This window comes from Mytilus galloprovincialis, chromosome 9 (assembly GCF_965363235.1).
Source record: "Mytilus galloprovincialis chromosome 9, xbMytGall1.hap1.1, whole genome shotgun sequence".
Classification (NCBI taxonomy): domain Eukaryota; kingdom Metazoa; phylum Mollusca; class Bivalvia; order Mytilida; family Mytilidae; genus Mytilus; species Mytilus galloprovincialis.
This window is the reverse complement of record NC_134846.1, coordinates 62,095,129-62,115,734: the sequence shown is the minus strand read 5'-3', so window position 1 is coordinate 62,115,734 and position 20,606 is coordinate 62,095,129. Positions and strand designations below refer to the sequence as shown.

General features: G+C 34.1%; 2 protein-coding genes across 6 annotated transcripts in view; one reads left to right on the top strand and one right to left on the bottom strand.

Annotated features, from left to right (window-relative positions):
• LOC143045544 (spermine oxidase-like) overlaps positions 1 to 7,375 on the bottom strand; it is a 41,544-nt gene extending 34,169 nt beyond the window's left edge. For all 3 annotated transcript variants that reach the window (XM_076218124.1, XM_076218122.1, XM_076218123.1), the window contains exon 1: positions 7,251 to 7,375. The gene's annotated coding sequence lies outside the window, so the exon portion shown is untranslated. The remainder of the gene's footprint in view (positions 1 to 7,250) is intronic.
• A 74-nt stretch (positions 7,376 to 7,449) lies between these two features.
• On the top strand, positions 7,450 to 19,955 carry LOC143045547 (stearoyl-CoA desaturase 5-like). Of its 3 annotated transcripts, none has more exons than XM_076218129.1 (5): positions 7,450 to 7,554; positions 10,466 to 10,693; positions 16,921 to 17,051; positions 17,812 to 18,017; positions 19,268 to 19,955. In XM_076218129.1, exons 2-5 carry the CDS (start codon positions 10,468 to 10,470, stop codon positions 19,686 to 19,688), a joined length of 984 nt encoding a protein of 327 aa, XP_076074244.1. In that variant the 5' UTR covers positions 7,450 to 7,554; positions 10,466 to 10,467; the 3' UTR covers positions 19,689 to 19,955. The 3 variants fall into 3 exon arrangements, with proteins under 3 accessions (XP_076074244.1, XP_076074243.1, XP_076074242.1); XM_076218128.1 differs by lacking the exon at positions 7,450 to 7,554 and adding an exon at positions 7,555 to 7,699; XM_076218127.1 differs by lacking the exon at positions 7,450 to 7,554 and adding an exon at positions 7,823 to 7,898.
• The last annotated feature ends 651 nt before the right edge of the window (positions 19,956 to 20,606 follow it).

The window sequence follows — 20,606 nt, the reverse complement described above, 5'->3', positions numbered from 1 at the left end:
TACCGTCTATTAGAAACAGAAAATGTAAAAAAAACAGGACCATCTACAAACAGCTGGGGAATGTTATAATGTAACTTGGGGTAACCGTAGTTGTGATTTAACTTTAAAAAAGGAAAAATACCTTTATCCAGAACCAACAGCTGTGCCAGTTTTGTTAGAGTTAAATGAGGATTATACCGTGTATAATGAAGTTGTTGTTCAAACCACTGCAACTCAAACTGATGACAAATATGAGTACCATGAAAATTTAAAGAAACAACACTACAAAGAAATGAATAATTTGGCAGATTATATAGTCAGATTAGAAAGGAAGCTGTCAACAAAAGACCAGGAAATTATGCAGTTAAAAAGGCAACTGAAGAATAACGAACCGTTCATTCAAGGTTTTAACGAAATGTGGGAAGATCAGGTTAGGGAGAAGAACGTACTAAAAGACAGGAAGAGAGAGGATTGGAGGAGAGGAAGAGTAGGAAAGGAAAATTTGGAGCCGTTTTCACCATCATCCAAGAAAATAAAGAGTTTGGTGAAGAAACTATTTTAACATTAATTTGTATTTTATATTGTAATATGATATAATTTATGAATAATTTTTGTATTGTAATTACTTTTAGCTGTTTCATGTGTTTTGACATGTAATTCAAATTCTGGTTATTTTTCTTTAGAGGAATGAGAAACATTTGTTTTGCATTGTTGACTTTTCTAGTTTAGAGGTAAGAAGCAGCACAGATAGCTGTATGCCTTGCATTTTATTTATATTGTCATTGTAATATTTAAGATAACCCCGGCGTTTGGTCCATACGAAAATACAAGTAAGACTTATTATTTTAGTAGCTCTGCCCCATAGGTAAATTATATATCATTGTTGGAATATTGTACTTGTATGGAATTATATAGGCTGGTCTAGAAGTTTAATAAAAGTATCATTTTTACTATTGATCACTATTGACTATTTATTCACGCTACCAATGACGAGAGAGAACAGACAACAGATTTGACGGCTGTATTTATTTATTACCCCGTGTATTTACTAGTTTTATGAGTATTCGTATTTGCTGGCTTTATAATAGCAAGAAGCAGAAATTACGACAATTATTGCATATATTCTTATATATTTTTAAGTCATTAATCGATGAAGTTCGCGACTTGGAAATAACGGAATCTAGGATCTTACGTTGAAAGTTATTTAGAGTCCGGGAATTTGTCCTTAGCTAAAATTGTTGTTACCGTTATTTAGAATCATATTCAAAACAGTGTAGCTGTGGCCATTGATTGACAACCTTAAATTATCCCATTGACTGGGGCAGATTATGTGAACGTTTGTCTGTAACAACCGCTGCCCACTATGTACTTGTTAAAGGCACTTAAACTGTGGGGTCACAAAAGGTTCTCAACACCTAAATAAAGAAATTAGAAAAACTAATCAGGAATAACACGATGTTTTGATTTATATCAATAATATAAATCAAAACATAAAGTTATTCCTGATTAATTTTTCGAACTATATTAATATTAAAGACGTTATATAAGAACCTTTGGTGACGCCACAGTTTAAATTCTATAATAAGTAAGTAGTGAGCAGTTTTCGTTACAGACACACGTTCACCTAATCTGCCCCAGTCAATGGGATAATTTAAGGTTGTCAATCAATGGCCACAGCTACACTGTTTTGAATATGATTCTATATGTTATTAATATTTAATACCGGGTTTGGCAAAATTCACTGACACACAGGTTAATTGTTTTATTTGTATTTTGTCAGCTGTACTGATTTATTTATTTGATATTCGTAAATATCTATGTTAATAAATTATATTGATTTTGTACTTTGATTTCGTCACGAATTACCTGCCATCATATTCTTTTCTTAAAGTATATTCAACGTTCGGAGGCAAAATTTCATGACACGCATATTCAGTATGGTCTGTTTCAATATTACATAATAATACATATAATTGCTGTGCTTTAAACACAGATAAAAAATGTGTCTTTAAATTTCGTCGTAATTTTCACGGTTTAAATGCATTTTTTTTATATAAGATATGGAGTATGGTTTCTACTTCTTGAGATATTCTTCCACATGCGTGAACACAATTTTTCTGTACGTGTTAATATATATTATTATTTTTTTACTTAAATATATATTTCTAACGACAAAACATTTTCATATTATTAATTTATGTTCTAAAAAAATATGTTTATGAGTATTCATTTAACAATGTTTAAGAAATGAATTTATAACAAGCGATGAGGAATGTTTTTTTTTTGTTTTTTGCATTCGATAATCACGGTCCGCATATTTATACAATCTTTGACCAGTCAAAGCGAAAGTGAAATCTCAGTGAGAACAATACATCGGAATGATTTCACGGTCATCGCGGTGTAAAAGATGTTGTAGGAAAAGTCAAATTACAAAAATAGCGATTTCCGAGGAAAATACAAAACGGAAAGTCGGTAATCAAAAGCTGAAACACATCAAACAAATGGATAACAACTGTCACATTCCTGACTTAGTACAGACATTTTCTTGAGTAGAAAATGCTGGATTAAACCTCGTTTTATAGCTAGCTAGACCCCTCTCTTGTATGGCAATCGCATTAAATTCCATTATATTTTAACAACGATATGTGAACACAGCCAATGAAACATCTCTCCACCACAGACCAAATGACGTCGAAGTTTACAACTCAATATAGGTTCTTCGTATAGATATCGTAAAATATCAGCCGCTGCGCTCACTCGTCAAAAAGGACCACAGCGTTGCTTGCGGCTGATATTTTACGATATCAATGTGTAGAAATCCCGATAATCTATACTTATCCAACCTTCTTTCGCTTTGTCATTCGACGTAAGCGAGTAATGATAGACCTAGGGGATTGAGACGCTTGGACGGTTCAGTATGTTTCGAGAATATAGCTTCCTGTATTGCTAAATGTTGGACATCAAAAAAGTTCCAAACAAGCGTGGGTCGCTATTTTTTTTTTTAGCATGAACTACTCTGTATGTCAGTAAATACACCCTGGGCTGATGTCTTATGATGATTTTTTTGTTAGTTTTTCTCAACATTATTAGGACGAACAGAACTATAACTGATGCATGCAACACGTAGTTTAATCGTTTCCACCAACCCCTAAATTTATAAAATCATGGTTGAGCAATTTAAATACAAAATCTGGTGTTATTATTGTCTGTGATAAATTTTTTTCGTCCGATTTGCCTAAATTACAGTATATAAGTAACTGTTCCATATTTATTTTTAGCGGTGCTTTATCATTTTTTATCTTTCTGATATGATCGGATTCGGGATCTGAGAAAATTTTAACCACCACCTTCACTAATATCAAATTGGATTGGAATACAGATCATGTGTCGAAGCTTTTCTCACAACCTTGTAAGCAAAGCATGGACATACAGGATCTGTATTTTAATCGTATTGGCTATTTATCTTCACTATCACAGATCATCATCTTTATCAACATGAGACATACTACGTTTTCACGACTGCATATATGATAATGTTTTGACCACTGCATATAATGTGGTGACAACTGCATTACTGCATATAATGTTGTGACAACTGCATTACTGCATATAATGTTGTGACAACTGCATTACTGCATATAATGTTGTGACAACTGCAGTACTGCATATAATGTTTTGAACACTACATAAATAAATCTGTGAACAAGTATATAAAATTATAATGCTGTGTTCACGGCATATAATGTTGTGACATATATAATGCTGTGTTCACGGCATATAATGTTGTGACATATATAATGCTGTGTTCACGGCATATAATGTTGTGACAAATATAATGCTGTGAACACTGTATATAATGGTGTTTGCAAGTACTGCATATGATATGGTAATTAAGTACTGTATACACTGCTTGAATTACAGCATATACTGCTGAAAGTACTGTATATACTGATGAAAGAACTGCATATATTTACAAAATTAAGATACAAGTCTACATTGATAACGTTCAAACCTATGAATACGTTGGATTAAAATCGCAATTTTTATATATGCTAGTGCATGCAAAACAAATTTCTTGGTAGAGGGATCTAAATACAGCAAAAACAACATTTTCCAAAAGACAAAAAAAGTGAAAAAGGATATGTTAACAAAACGCATTTGACTAGCAGGTCGAACAACTGATGTCCCTAAACCCTGCTGACTGCCGTTAGCAATTACTAAATAAACGGAGCACCAGATGTAACAAAATGGATCTTATTATTAATTTATTATCCAACAGAAAACAATAAACTTAAGGAAAAGATGGTATATCGCAAACATCAGGCGCAAAAATGTGTACACCATATCCGGATTTCGATAATTAATGTCTCTTCAGATATGCCAGGAAAAAGAAACGGTATTTGGAAGACCATATAATTTACCTCAATTAAGGATAGACTCTTGAGATACAAGATAAAAGATAGTTATTGTGCCAATTAATGCGCCCATTAAGCCCAGTCCCACTATACCACGATCGCACCACGCTCACCGCGATCTAAAATAAATTTAGATCGTGGTGAGGTCGCGGCATGAAAATGTAAATTTTCGTTGCATTCACGATGCTACTACGTCCTCATTACGCTTCTACAACGATCCCACTACGATTATAACACGTTCTCACCGCGCTTATTCTGCGACCTCGCTACGCTTATCAAGATCTTTCTACGCGCATTACGTTCTCACTACGACCATACCAGGAGTTATCCGATTGCAACACGATCTTACCACGCTTCTACTGCGATTATAGCACGTTGTTACCAAGATTATACTACGTTCATACCGCGATCTTACTACACTCTCAGCAATAACGTCAACATCGTGTTCCATGTCAATACAGTTCCATTCCTTCTATTTCTGATTAATACGTAGATTTCTCAAAAACAATACAGTCATCCCACCAAAATCTACTAGAACATGTGGGCGTGGTGGTAGGGGCTGATGTAGAGACAGAGGGAGCTCTGATAGTAACGAATCTTGTTCAAGTAGAGATGTCGGACCGACCAATCCGACCTAAATGGGAAGATGTAGTATGAGTGCCAATGAGACAACTCTAGATCTACGTCTAAGTAACAATTTTTAAAAGTAAAACATTATAGGCCAATGTACGGCCTTCAACACGACGCATTGGCTCACACCGAACAGCAAGCTATAAAGGGCCCCCAAAATAACTAGTGTAATACAATGCAAACGGGAAAACCAACGGTCTAATCTATAAAACGAGAAGCATGATTGAGCCGTTAGAGAAAATGGACAAGAAGTCCCAATTACATACAAACAAAATCTATTTTTTTTAAAAAAACAGAATATATTTTATGTGAAAATGACAATGAAAATGATGGTCGTAGTATGAACGTAGTCAGGTCGTAAGAAGAGCGTGATCAGGACGGCAAGAGCGTGCTAGAATCGTACTATGGTCGTGAACAGCGAGATATAGTCGTAGTGAAAGCGTAGTTGGGTCGCGGTGAGAACGTGATGGTCGTAGTGAGGTCATAATAACGTCGTTATAAGATCGTAACGCAGTTTCTCGGCTTAGGATCACGCTCTCGCTACGATGGTACAGCGACCTTTGCGATCTTACTACGATCTTAGTGCGCTCTCACTACGCTTCTACTACGACCTGATTTCGCCACGACCGCACCACGATTGTTTTGAACATGTTCAAAGTTGGCCACGCTCATCACGATCTTGAAGACCTCACCACGACCATGATACGACCTTACTGCGATCTACACGATCGTACTACGATCATCAAAATTTGTATTTATTTCACAGATCGTAGTGCGATGGTGGCCTAGTGGGACTGCGGTATTACTAAGCATAATCATTCTGTTGTCTGTTCTATGGTCGGGTTGTTGTCTCTTTGACACATTCCCCATTTCCATTCTCAATTTTAATCATCGTAATTTACAAAACAAAGTAAAAAAATTACAATACAATATGATTTTGTAAGTACAGCAAATAAACGTTGGTAACAAAATACACACATACATATAATGTTCTCATCACTGCGTCACAATACAAAATATCTGATGCCACAATGGAAAAGTGATTATTGTATCCGTCAAAAGTTCAAGCGACCGGGTCAGCCGGAATTAGAGATAAGGTGTATGATGATCACTACGGGAGCAACCTTTCAACTTTAAAGGGCTGTTGGTGTTTTTTGTCCAAGCCAGATTTTTTTTGGACTGACGCTATCATTCAATGTCTTCAATCAAATTGGTTTTTTTTCTTCAAAATTTAACACTATATTTATGTATATGGTCCGGGGAAATTCTGAATTTAGAATATGTTTTTGTCTTTTACTTGACCGCACATTTTTTTTCATCAAATTATTATAAGGATCATAATTATTTATCATTTTTTAGAACAGCCCCCTTTTTTAAATTAATTTAAGTGGTCGTCGTTCGCTACCATTTGATTTTTATGAGGGGGGGGGGGGGGGGGGGGGGGCTAGGATGAAATTTGAAAAAAATAGGCAGGACAGGAGTTTTGAGTAAAAAACAAAAGGCAGGATGAGACACTTTGCAAAAAAAAAAAGGGCAGGATGACAATTTAGGTAAAAAAAGTCAGGATATTTTAAAAAAAAAGGCAGGACCGAATAGAGTGAAAAATAAGAAGGCAGGACAGAGATTACAACTAAAAAAAAATGCAGGACAAAATTTTCATCCTAGCCCCTCCCCGCCCCCCCCCCCCCCCCCCCCATAAAAATCAAATGGTAGCTCCCTAATATGTAACTGTACGATGGCATTCCGTTGAGCTCGCTCGCATATTTCTATTTATAATTTATAATAGTTGTCCATAAATTTATTATCAATTTGATTGTTGAACTTTAATAAATACGATTTACATATACAATTCCTCATGTTCCTTGATAAATGAGGGGGACGACAGGGGGTACCCTTCTCCCTTCTCCCACCCCTCTTCTCCTTTCTCCTACCCCCGTTCTCCCTTTCTCCCATTAGAATAAAACATCTCCTTTTGAGATATTTTTTCTTGAAATATTAGAAAAATTTTTAAAGGAGAGATATTTTATTTTTTCTCCTTTCTCCCAGCCTTCCTCTCCTTTCTCCTACCCCCTTTCTCCTTTCTCCAACCCCCTTTCTCCCTGTCTCCCTTACCCCTGTCCTCCCCCTCATAAATATAACCTGATGTAATATTATGACATAAAATGGACTGGTCGTGCGTCTTGTTGATTACATTTTACACTTGATAACTGACGTAAAAACACTCACCAAAATAAAAATACGTTGCATTAAAATGAATCATTGCAGTGTGACAGGATGGCGATCGAACAAAGTTCAAAGAAAGGTCGTTCTTACTCAACTATAAACAAAATTGACCTTGAAAATATGGTTTTCCTTTCTATAAATAGAGCTGTATTTCTATTGGACGACAACATAAAAAATATCAGCTGATTATAAATAACAAAACACGTGGGTATATATCACGCCATCAGCTCATAATTGAATTAAAACATTAAATTCGTTGAATCTAGTCTGAGGAAGGTCTTAAACCTCTAGCTTTCCCTTATATACCGTGAGTATAATTACATTTTTCCTTTAATGTTATTACTGAAGGGATGTTGCGTACTCTACATAGTTAATTAGCAATGATGCGCAGCTTCCTCATCTATGTGTACTGTATGTTTATTGACAGAGGAGAAAAAGAAGCGATATGATAAGTATGATAATAAATTTTCAACTGTTAAATGATGTTTTGAGACGAAAAATCACGTCACATGTATTCAAGAAATCTAATATATCACCACTATTGTCATGGTGCTACATTTAATACCATGAATGTGGTGCATGATTCATGAATGAATGATTTTCGAATTCCCTTTTTAAATACCCAACTTGTTACCACATGTGTAGGACAAGGTTGATATGAATTTAAGCTGACTAGACAGGTATCCTATGGACACAACAGAGAATATATTATTATAAAAAAGAAGATGTGGTATGATTGCCAATGAGACAACTATCCACAAAAGACCAAAATGACACAGACATTAACAACTATAGGTCACCGTACGGCCTTCAACAATGAGCAAAGCTCATACCGCATAGTCGGCTATATATTAATGCCTACTTAATACAGTTTTCATAAATATATATTATACAATGCAGTTTAGATTTTTATTTCCAAATTAGGTTCCCAGGGGAGAGATCATAATGTTATGTAAATTGAACTTGTATTTTCACAGAGCAAATATTATTCACAAATCCTTCACATAACATCATACACAATAATAAATATGCCTAATTATAGTTTAACCTAACAATTGCATACAAATATCTATCCTCGTCTGTTCACACATATTATATTTTTAAATCGTATCTCCGAGTATATGAGACGTTCAACGAACATGCACCTAGCGCGTGAAGCAAGAGGTGCTAACGTATACCAATATTCTATAACTGAAAATATATACAGGAAAAAAAAATAATTGTAATGTAGAATTAAGTAAAGGGGTCGATAAATAAATATATATATATATATAATTGGTTGTTCGATTACCTGCAACACACACACTTACACTCTACACTAGTCTATCTAACATTGACAATACTCCTGGATATATAATAATGGACTTTTTTTACTGGAAATCTCGACATACATATGCGTGACTGATGGAAAGAACAAAAAAGTTAAAGCTTTGAAGAATACAATAACAGAGATGTATTTTTGAAAGAGATTCAGATCTCTCAAATGAGGCAAAATTATTTGTTCACGAAAATCTGTCCGTACTCGAATACTTGTGGAGTTATAATATCAACGTCTCACGTGGGGGTATCCAAATTCCACTTATTATTACAATTTTCTTACCTACACGTTTCTACGGACAAAAGTTTGATTCTGTGTTTATAGTTTAGGTGTATCCTTATTTATTATTTAGTTCCACCATTTCATTTTGAATCCATAGAAAATTGTGTTTGAACCGACCTCCAAAATCTATGTTTCTGTATTTAGGAGTATTCGAATGCATCCCTGCTTGAACAATTCGACAATAATTGTCCATGCTTACTATTCATTTGTAGCATGGCTGTTTCAAGATTTTAAATAGAAAACTTGTAAAATTTCCACAGTATTTTTTTGCTAAACGAGTGCTATTTGGGGCACTCGGACCAATGTGTACTGTGACGATAGATGTAAGACAAATTGTGTATGATTTTATGGTTCTTGTCTTGAATAAATTGGTTGTGATTTAAATGAAAAAGAAGCATATAAGTATCTATGAAATTTGTATACTTCATTTCAATATTTGTCTGAATGTAAATGTCATGCTGTCAATCAAGACCCCTAAATTAAAACAATATATTCTTACTCGTATTCCGTAGAGCAATTAATATGTATTATGTTTGTTTTTTCGTTTAAATAGCTTCACATTTTGTCAAGTAGAGTAGAAACTTCAAAGCGAATTTTATTCGTTTCAAACCGTAAGGTCACATAGTTGCTGTTTCCTAAACATATCACTCAAATAATGCTTTCGTATCATTAAGTCACGCATTTTGCGTTTTTTGTTATAATCTTAAACTCTATAATAGAAAGAAGATACAGATAGATAACACTGCGAAAATTATCCACAAAAAGTTTCTACAAAAAAGTCAACATTACCAAAATTCGACTATCGACTAATAATAATTGGCAACCACAAACTAAAGGCATTATTGGTATAATAATGTATTTTCTTTCTCCGGATCATACATGAAAGAAGGACAATGTTCTCATGTATCATTTGCAAAATAAGATGTGGTGCCATTGTTAATGAAACCGCTATCCACCAATGGCTATAATAAGGATGTGAACAACTACAGGTCACTATTCACCCTACCCCAAGATTGATATGACGGATTGGGTTTAGACTTTCTTCGGTCAGATCCCTGGCTCCGGTCATTTCTTTTAAAAAACCAAGACTAATCTCATGTTGAAACTCGTGGTGACACGGATTTTACAAATACATTTCAAGATTTTACATATTGTCTTTTTCATGTATATTAAAGAATGTAAAAGTTTGTTTTTGATAAAACAACAAGTTCCCCCTTTACTGCACATCTGTACGTTTGTATGAAAATTGAGTCTTACATGCCAAAAAATGAAGTCGTATGAATAACATGAATGAAATAAGGCACGTTTCCTTTTGTAACTGGGAGTAATAATTTAACTTTAGAGTCAAATTGAAATTCGAAAATGCCAGTTATCACCGTCAACAGATTGGTAATATCTTGCGGGAGGAATGTTTACTCTCTCTCTGCATGGAAAAAAAAGTTTCAAAGACTTAAATATATGACGGACGGAAAAAAATGATTTACTTTTGAGTTGACACCGGTGACCCAGTCTTCATAATATTGCGACGACATCTAGTCTGTATACTATATATTGGAAAAGTGTGTACACCTCCGGCATTTACAATATATATATATGTAAAATATGGTTGTTTTATCAGGAATGGCACCTAGAAATCCCATAACAGACGTGATTCCCGGCTCAGATGATGGAGACGGTCTAGGTTTAGATCAAGTATCGCCAGTTATAACGGAAGAGAACTATCAACAAAAACAACTACCATTAAAGATAGTTTGGCAAAATGTATTTATTCAACTTGGAATTCATCTAGCAGCTTTGTATGGTTTGATTAGAATACCTTGGTCTCATCCTTTAACATGGCTATGGAGTAAGTATAGCATATTTTTGTTTTTTTTGCTAACTTTATCATTTAAAACACCAAGAAAAATTGCAATATGCGGACGGAAATTCCGAAATTTGTAGTCTATACATACTTTTAAATTTTTACAGTATTTCAAGGTCATGGGTATATATTCGAGGTCATGTGACTATAACACTGATTTGACTCTGAAATTGTATAACTATACAGGCGGAAACCCGGTTGAAATAGAACAAAAAAATCGAAGCTCTTTGTTAGAGAAGGCGATAAATGCTTACTGTAATGTTTACTATAGTTACAAAAAAATTAAAAGTTAATAGAAACAAATAAAATGACAATTTTCTTCTCAATTACGAAGTGTTCTATTATAAAAACACCATTTGCATAAGGTTTCAATTTATCTATTACATAGTTAAGCAGAACAATTAGATATCAAGTCGACGACATGGGTATCTATCAAGTTGGATGTAGTAAATGCATAACCTTCGATTTTTTTTAAAAAAATTACCACGGACGGAGAACATATCAATCTAATAGTTCAGTAATTTTCGTGTCTGCCCTTCCATTATGTGACTCAAGAAAAAATTCTAAAAAAATGGGTAATAATTGTATCGAAAAGAGAAAATCGAGTGCACCTTTTATGTTAGGGCGTGTTTGAGTTGAATATTTTGTCTAGAAAACGTACAAAGCAAGAATGTTTGATACATCATCTCGCTTCAGATTCTATCATTTTTATATATCAAACCTACAGGTTGACTTTATGACATACACAAATCACAGTACTAAAAGATGAAATATATGGGTCAAGTGAAATACCTATCTAATGAATCAAAAAAAGTAGGTGTGTTCGAATAGCTATTTTTTTACTAAAAGTACTTGACGACAGTCTTTCAAGTTGGATGATGAAAATGCATATCTTCGAAAAAAAATATTTTTTTTTGTGTGTGATAACTAAAGGTTTATAGTCTTCAACTACTAAAAAAATCTAGTTTGCCCTTCCACGAAATATTTAATTAGAATTTTTTTAAATGTTTATGAATTTTCAAAAATTCCACCTGACAACCGATTAGACAAAGGTTTTAAGTTGAATCAATGCAAACACGATCATTAACTGATGCTCATTAGCTATATATATATATAGCTAGTAGATACATTTGTCTTTTAAAATACAACTTACATATAAGGATCGTAATGGTGCTTACAACTTACAACTTACAACTCCCATTAGCGCCATGTGTCGCATAGGGCGCGAATGGAAGCCTTCCATCTGAGTCTGTCTGCTGCTGCTTGTTGTGCTTCTCCCCATGTTCTCCATCCAAACTCTGTTCTTTCCTTATCTACCATTCGTCTCCAAGTTTCTTTTGGTCTTCCTACATTTCTCTTTCCTGGTGGTGTCCATGTCAAGGCGATTCTACAATCATTCCATGGGTCCATCCTCAGGATGTGACCTATCCAACTCCATCTCCTGATCTTAATGGTGTTGGTTATGCTGCACATGTTGGCTTTTTGTAGCAGTTCTGTGTTGGATATCGTAGTTGGCCAAAATATCTTAAAGATTCTACGCAAGTTCCTGGTGTTGAAGGTGTTAAGTCTATCTCCATCTCTCTTGCTTATCTTCCAACATTCTGCCCCATATAGCAACACTAATATAACATTGCTTTTATAAATTTTCATTTTGGTGTTTCTACTGTATTGGTTTGATGTCCATATTTTTCTTAGCTTATAGTATGCTGCTCTTGCTTTTTTAATTCTATTCCTTATGTCGGCTGTTGCATTGTCGTTGGTATCTATGACCGATCCAAGGTATGTGAAGCTGTCTACTATCTCTATTTCTTCGTTGTTCAATGTAATAGGCTGGATGTTGTTTGCCTTTACACACATTATTTTACTCTTTTTCTTGTTTATTTCTAAGCCAGTTGTTTGAGCTATCTTTTGTATATCATCTGTTTTAGCTTGCAGCTGTGTTCTTGTTGCTGATAGGAGAGCAATATCATCTGCAAAATCAAGATCTTCTAATACCTGTAATCTTCCCCAGTTGATACCACGCTTTTTCTGTGTTGTTTGCTTCATTGTCCAATCTATAACCAGTAAGAAAAGGAATCCAGACATTACACAACCTTGTCTGACTCCTGATTTAATGTGGAACCATTCCGAATGTTTACCCTCATGTTCTACTACACAACAGAAGTTATCATAAAATGCTTGTACCATCCTGATTATTTTACCTGGGATTTCATAGTTTGCCATGATCTTTTTTAAGGTTTCTCGATGGATAGTGTCAAATGCTCTTCTGAAGTCGATGAAGTTGATAAATAGGGGGCTGTTCCATTCAATGCATTGTTCTATAATATTTCTAAGGATGAATATTTGGTTGATACAGCCTCGACCTCTTCGGAACCCAGCTTGTTCTTTACGTAGTATGTTGTCAATAGCATCTTTAATTCTGTTGATGATGATTCTGCAGAGGACCTTCCCAGGTACAGATAGTAAGGTTATTCCTCTCCAGTTTTCACACTCTTCTAAATTTCCTTTTTTTGAGAGTTTGATTATAATTCCCTTTTGCCAGTCTGTTGGTATTTCTTCCCTGTTCCAAATTTTGGTAAATAAATGGCAAAAGACTTTTGCTATTGTGCCTACATCAGTTTTCAATAGTTCAGCTTGTATGTTGTCAATACCTGGAGCCTTACCATTACTGAGTGCCTTTATGCTCTTTATTATCTCTTCTATGGTTGGTGGTTCAATATTCATATCGACAACATCTGAAGGATGAATATCGGCTAGTACTGGTGGATCTTTCACATTTAAAATCTCTTCAAAGTGTTCTTTCCATCTCTCTAACTGTTCCTTCTCGCTGGTTATAACATGTCCCTCTTTTGACTTTACAGGTCTGTTCCCTCTCATGCTGCTGTTGGAAATTTTCTTACTCAGCATATATAGCTTGTTCTGCTCTCCTCTATTTGCTGCCTCTTCTGCACTTTTTGCAATATTATCAATATATTTTCTCTTATCATCTCTGGTACTAAATTTTACCTCCTTGTTCTTATCCTTATAATCTTTCTCAAGCTTTTCTTTCTGTCTTTGTGATCTTGTAGCATTAATTTTTTGTTTTATCTGTTTACGTTCTTGTATTTTGTGGATACTGTTGGTAGTAATCCATTCTGGTTGTTTTCTGTCTTTAAATCCCAATGTTTGCTCACCAACCTCACATATTGCTTGTTTAATATCTATCCACTGTTCTTCTATGCCTTCTGTTTCTCCCAATACCTGGAATCTGTTCCTTAACTCAAGTTTGAACTCTTGTGCAACTTTTGGTATCTTTAGCTTATCTGTGTCATATCTTTTCTTCTGTCCCTGATTTACTCTCTGTCTACAAAGTTTAAGCTTAACTCTGGATATAAGTAGTTCATGGTCACTACCAACATCAGCACCTCTATATGACCGTACATCTTCCATAGATCCTCTAAACCTTTTGTCAATCGTGATGTGATCAATCTGATTCTTGATGTTTCCGTCTGGTGACGTCCATGTATATTTATGAATATCTTTATGTTGGAATATGCTGGAGCAAATTACAATGTTGTTAGTCTGACAATAATCCCGAAATAGTTCTCCGTTCTCATTTATAACACCATACCCATTCTTCCCCACGTAATGGTGCTATGCGGACAAATTTATCGGTTTTCAAGAGCAAAATTGGCAGCGCGTCATCTCTACAATGGCTTCCATTTTTATACGACCGCAAAAATTGAAAAAAATTTGGTCGTATATTGGTATCACGTTGGCGTCGTCGTCGTCGTCGTCGTCGTCCGAATACTTTTAGTTTTCACACTCTAACTTTAGTAAAAGCAAATAGAAATCTATGAAATTTTAACACAAGGTTTATGACCACAAAAGGAAGGTTGGGATTGATTTTGGGAGTTTTGGTCCCAACATTTTAGGAATTTTGGGTCAAAAAGGGCCCAAATAAGCATTTTCTTGGTTTTCGCACTTTAACATTAGTATAAGTAAATAGAAATCTATGAAATTTTGACACAAGGTTTATGACCACAAAAGGAAGATTGGGATTGATTTTGGAAGTTTTGGTTCCAACAGTTTAGGAATTACGGGCCAAAAAGGGCCAAAATAAGCATTATTCTTGGTTTTCGCACAATAACTTAGTATAAGTAAATAGAAATCAATGAAATTTAAACACATGGTTTATGACCACAAAAGGAATGTTGGGATTTATTTTGGGAGTTGAGGTCCCAACAGTTTAGGAATTAGGGGCCAAAAAGGGGCCCAAATAAGCATTTTTCTTGGTTTTCACACCATAACTTTAGTATAAGTAAATTGAAATCTTTTAAATTTAAACACAAGGTTTATGACCATAAAAGGAAGGTTGGGTTTGATTTTGGGAGTTTTTGTCCCAGCAGTTTAGGAATAAGGGGCCCAAAGGGTCCAAAATTGAACTTTGTTTGATTTCATCAAAAATTGAATAATTGAGGTTCTTTGATATGCCGAATCTAACTGTGTATGTAGATTCTTAATTTTTGGTCCCGTTTTCAAATTGGTCTACATTAAAGTCCAAAGGGTCCAAAATTAAACTTAGTTTGATTTTAACAAAAATTGAATCCTTGGGGTTCTTTGATATGCTGAATCTAAAAATGTACTTAGATATTTGATCATTGGCCCAGTTTTCAAGTTGGTCTAAATCGGGGTTCAAAATTAAACTTTGTTTGATTTCATCAAAAATTGAACAAGTGGGGTTCTTTGATATGCCAAATCTAACTGTGTATGTAGATTCTTAATTTTTGGTCCCGTTTTCAAATTGGTCTACATTAAAGTCCAAAGGGTCCAAAATTAAACTAAGTTTGATTTTAACAAAAATTGAATTCTTGGGCACTTAAATCATTGTTTTATACAATATACAATGTATATTCACTTTTACTACCAACTGATAAATTAAAACAATCTTTACTATTCAGTGATAACAAGCACTTTATTTTACATTTTTATATTTTATGATGTATTTAAATGAGTAGTTATTGTTGCAAACTCCATTAGAAATTTGAATTGAGATCAGTTTTGGAAAAAGGGAAAGGAGGATGTGAAAAAAAAATGGGGGGGGAGGTTAAATTTTTCTCATTTCAGATTTCATAAATAAAAAGAAAATTTCTTCAAATATTTTTTTAAGAGGATTAATATTCAACAGCAAAGTGAATTGCTCAAAGGCAAAAAAAATATTTTAAGTTCATTAGACCACATTCACTCTGTGTCAGAAACCTATACTGTGTCAACTATTTAATCACAATCCAAATTTAGAGCTGAATCCAGCTTGAATGTTGTGTCCATACTTGCCCCAACTGTTCAGGGTTCAACCTCTGTGGTCGTATAAAGCTGCGCCCTGCGGAGCATCTGGTTACGATTGTAAAAATGAACTGGCGTAATGGGGAGATAATTTTGACGAAGTAGAATCCTGACTGTATAAATAAGTATTTGCACTAGATGCCATCAAACGATAATTTATATCTAGAATTAAAGAAATGTGTACAGTGTAAATTTTGCAACGATAATACATGTATTGTCGTAAAAACGGCTTTTATATTGGAACTTAAATCAATCATGCTTGATTTAAATGTTACTTATATAACCAAATATTTTAAATGCATTTTTGTAGCAAAATTCTTTGCTATGGGTAACCATACCTGATTGTTGGGCAACGTCAAGGGATCCCTGTCCAATTGTTTTAATTGGGTGCCCCCTAAAGAGTTTTCTATATACTTCTGCTTTTCTAGGGGGAGGAAGCATCGGTGACATTTTGATTCCGAAATACCTAGCTTTGTATACCCCGGTCCAAAATAAGTCGGCCTTGTTTTGGATTTAACAATTACTGTTCCAGCTCTCACAGTTAACATACAACAATGCATTTAAGTAGTTTTTATAATAATTTAAAAAAAAACGGTAAAACTTGCTTTCACTTGTTATTATATAGTTTTAGCTAACTATATTAAGACGTTTAGTGTAATATTTGAGAATAAAATGTTTGTTATTATGATGTACAACTAAAAAGTGTTTACAATGCGCACATTTTGGCCTGAAGCGTAAATTTAAATGTGTGCGGTGTCCTCCTATTTTAAAAAAGCATGGTAATCTCGAATATCGCACTCAATGTTTACCGAATTATATAACAATAGAAATTAATGATGTTGCTTATCAGACCTATTTGTTTAAAGCAATCTTTTTTTTTACATTTTCAGCAACATTTTACTACGTATTCACAGCCGTAGGGATAACAGCTGGGGCACATCGTCTATGGTCACATAGATCTTATAAGGCAAAGACTCCTTTTCGTATCTTGCTTGCAATAATGAACTCTGCAGCACTTCAGGTAATTTAATTATTTATTTATAAATATTGTCAAAAAAGAGGCAGAAGATACCAAATAGACAATACAAACTCGGAAGTCGAAAAGACAAACCCATGGTTACTAAACTTGAGTTTAAAAATCGACAGGTACATTTACTTCGAAATGTCATGAAGTCCCCCTCTGGTTTATTGGTTATTTAAAGGTGATTGGTCTTGTTTTTGCTTCAAGCAACTATACATATTTGAAAATTGTAAAGTTAATTGTATAATCTTCGTTTAATAGTTCTGTAACGGCCGTTAATAAACATTTCCATGGAAACTTTAAGATTGAGCAATACCAGGAACATATATATTGACCATAGGTATATACTATTCCCAGGCAATACGAACCTACTAAAAAGTGAGGTTAGCCTGGTCTGAGACGGTAAAGACCCCCCCCCCCCTCCCCCCCCCCCCCCCCCCCGGTAAACAGTGCCTGCTCCATAGGTTAACTGTATGATAAAATCCTGTTAAATACGCTGCATTCAGTGCTAAACTATAATCAAACAAAGGTAAAACTATATAGCCCGACAACTGTGTTGAGGGGTCATAAAAACGAATTTTACGTCAAATGTAACCCATCTGTTATATTTGTGGCTTATAATAAGTTGACGGAAGTTTTTTATTTCATATTTGGTTCGTTCCATTATGTAAATAAAAGTAAGTATTGTAAATAATTATCATTTCTTTCAAAGTATTAAGATATGAAAATAAATTTTTAAATACTATACATGTTTTATTAGAATGACATATTGGAATGGACTCGTGACCATCGAGTTCATCATAAGTATTCGGAAACAGATGCTGACCCACATAATGCAAGACGAGGGTTCTTCTTTTCTCATATTGGATGGCTTCTTGTCAGAAAACACCCGGATGTAGCCAGGAAAGGCAAGCAGTTAGATCTGTCTGATCTCTACGCTGACAAAGTAGTTATGATACAGCGAAAGTAAGTACAACTATTGACTTTGTGTTGTAAACTGTTGCTGTTGGAGTTTTTCATATAGTTCTTATTTTTGATGTTGTTAATATTCTTAGTTATTTGTCTGTATTTTTGTTGTTGTATACTAATATACAGCAAAGCGAATTTGACGCGCATTTTAATTCAAATTAGAATTGACGTTAGGACGTTAAACGTTTCAAATGCGAATTAAAGTAATTCGAATTAGTTATTAATGCGAACTCTGCATTAGAATGAACAATAGGTAACTGTTAATCATTAAATGTATGCAAATGAATACTCTTCAGAATTACATGCTCAAACCTTTGACAAAGTCACATAAATTGAAGGTGTTTTATAGCGTCAACTATCCGTACTAGGTAACACGAAAACAGCATATTCTAAAATTTCGTAAGTTACAGTGTTGCTTTTTGATTTTTTTCGAGATTCACTTCAGTTTGTTTATATATTATTACAATAACATATACATTTGATTTTTAAATATTTTTATATCAACATGATCAAAGTGAAATATTAAACAGATGCTGTTTCTGTTATTTTTTTTACATCTTTATTTTTTTTTAGGTGTTTAGGTTTAAAGGTCAATATAATAATTAACTATGAAGTGGGACGTTTATAATATCAAGATTTAAAATAAACGTATAATTTTAGGAAAAAATCATTTTACCGGAATTAATACGATGAACAGACTAACAATCTAGTTTTCTGTTCGGAAATATAAAGTGCAAGTGGCAGAACATTTTGACACTAGCTAATAGGGGTGATTGCTGTAGATATATGGCAAATATGATGGATTTATGTATATCAGATGGTCTACATAACGGAGTCGGATACATTTCCTTCGCACTGGGACACTGTACAAGTGTAGACTATTCTGTATTTAGTTTCCAGTTTTGCTGTGGTAGGTAAAATAAACTGGTTAACTATTTATGCAAATCATCATAAATACAGTAACGGTTGTGTACTCTCAGTCTGGGTATGAAAAACATTTTATCCAACTTAAAATAATCTGAATTGTAGAAAATGTTGTTTCCGGTCAACTACACAAAACAGATTTTGCCAAAAGTTAGCAGTCTTTATACACCAAGTAAACCTAACGTCAAGATGTACTAAGTATGCAATATCTAAAAAATTCTTTGAAAAACTTATTTTTTGTCTCCTTTGCAAATTCATATTTTTGCATTGTCATTTTATAAATGTGATAAATTACCATTCATCTCTTATATTTTCATTCACAGGTATTACAGACTGAGTGTTCTTATTATGTGTTTCTTACTACCTACAGCAGTACCGTATTACTTCTGGGGAGAATCTTTTCAGAATGCATTCTTTATATCCAGTATACTCCGATACGTACTGACATTAAACGCCACGTGGTTAGTCAATAGTGCTGCACACATGTGGGGAAATCGTCCTTATGATAAAAACATTAACCCAGCACAAAATAGGGGTGTGGCATTTAGTGCTGTAGGAGAGGGATTTCACAATTATCACCATACATTCCCACATGACTATGGTACTAGTGAGTTTGGATGGCATTTAAACATTACCACAGCCTTTATTGATTTCTTCGCGATGTTAGGACAAGTTAGTGATAGGAGGAAGATATCTCATGATACAGTAGAAAGGAGAAAGGCAAGAACTGGAGACGGATCCTGACAATGCTAGTCCGTTATTGTGTTTAACATTATCTATTGTACTGTAATTGCTAAAAAAAAAACAATGTTTGATGGTTATTTGCAAGATGTTGAGATTATGATCAGATCTTTCTTGTTATAATGTTTGATTTTAACAAGTATTTAAAAGATACAAATACGTCAAAAATTTAAATTGTAAAAAGTATTATTATGTGAACATGGACAGTGCTAAATTGTTACAGATTTTATGTTATTTATCATAAGTTGATTAAAAGTGACAAAAGAACAATTATTGATAGAACTGAAATACTAAAATTGTGTTCTCCATATTGCAATATTTTATGGAGTAAGGAACCACATCGAATGTTCAGTGTAGAATTGAAAAACTTAATTCATATAGTTTCTTTTTCTGGACAACCCTCCCCCTTTCTTCTTCTTAGCTTAATTTCTAAAAAAAAGTCTTGAAAAAGTAATGGTAAATGCAACGAAATAAAATTGAGAATGGAAATGGGGAATGTGCCAAAGAGACAACAACCCGACCATAGAAAAAAACAACAGCAGAAGGTCACAGGTCTTCAATGTAGCGAGAAATTCCCGCACCCGGAGGCGTCCTTCAACTGGCCCCTAAACAAATATATACTAGTTCAGTGATAATGAACGCCATACTAATATCCAAATTGTACACAAAAAACTAAAATTAAAATAATACAAGACTAACAAAGGCCAGAGGCTCCTGACTTGGGACAGGCGCAAAAATGCGGCGGGGTTAAACATGTTTGTGAGATCTCAACCCTCCCCCTATACCTCTAGCCAATGTAGAAAAGTAAACGCATAACAATACGCACATTAATCTGTTTTAAATGCATTTCAGCATGTAATATAATAGATAAATTGTAATTATGTAATGTAACTGTAATGGAAGTTACAAATTAATAAGGGT

Coding starts and splice junctions, on each gene's coding strand:
- LOC143045547 (XM_076218127.1), top strand. CDS start 7,838: ATGAATGATTTTCGAATTCCCTTTTTAAATACCCAACTTGTTACCACA. Junction 7,899..10,465: donor TACCACATGTGTAGGACAAG/GTTGATATGAAT, acceptor TTGTTTTATCAG/GAATGGCACCTAGAAATCCC. Junction 17,052..17,811: donor TGAACTCTGCAGCACTTCAG/GTAATTTAATTA, acceptor ATGTTTTATTAG/AATGACATATTGGAATGGAC.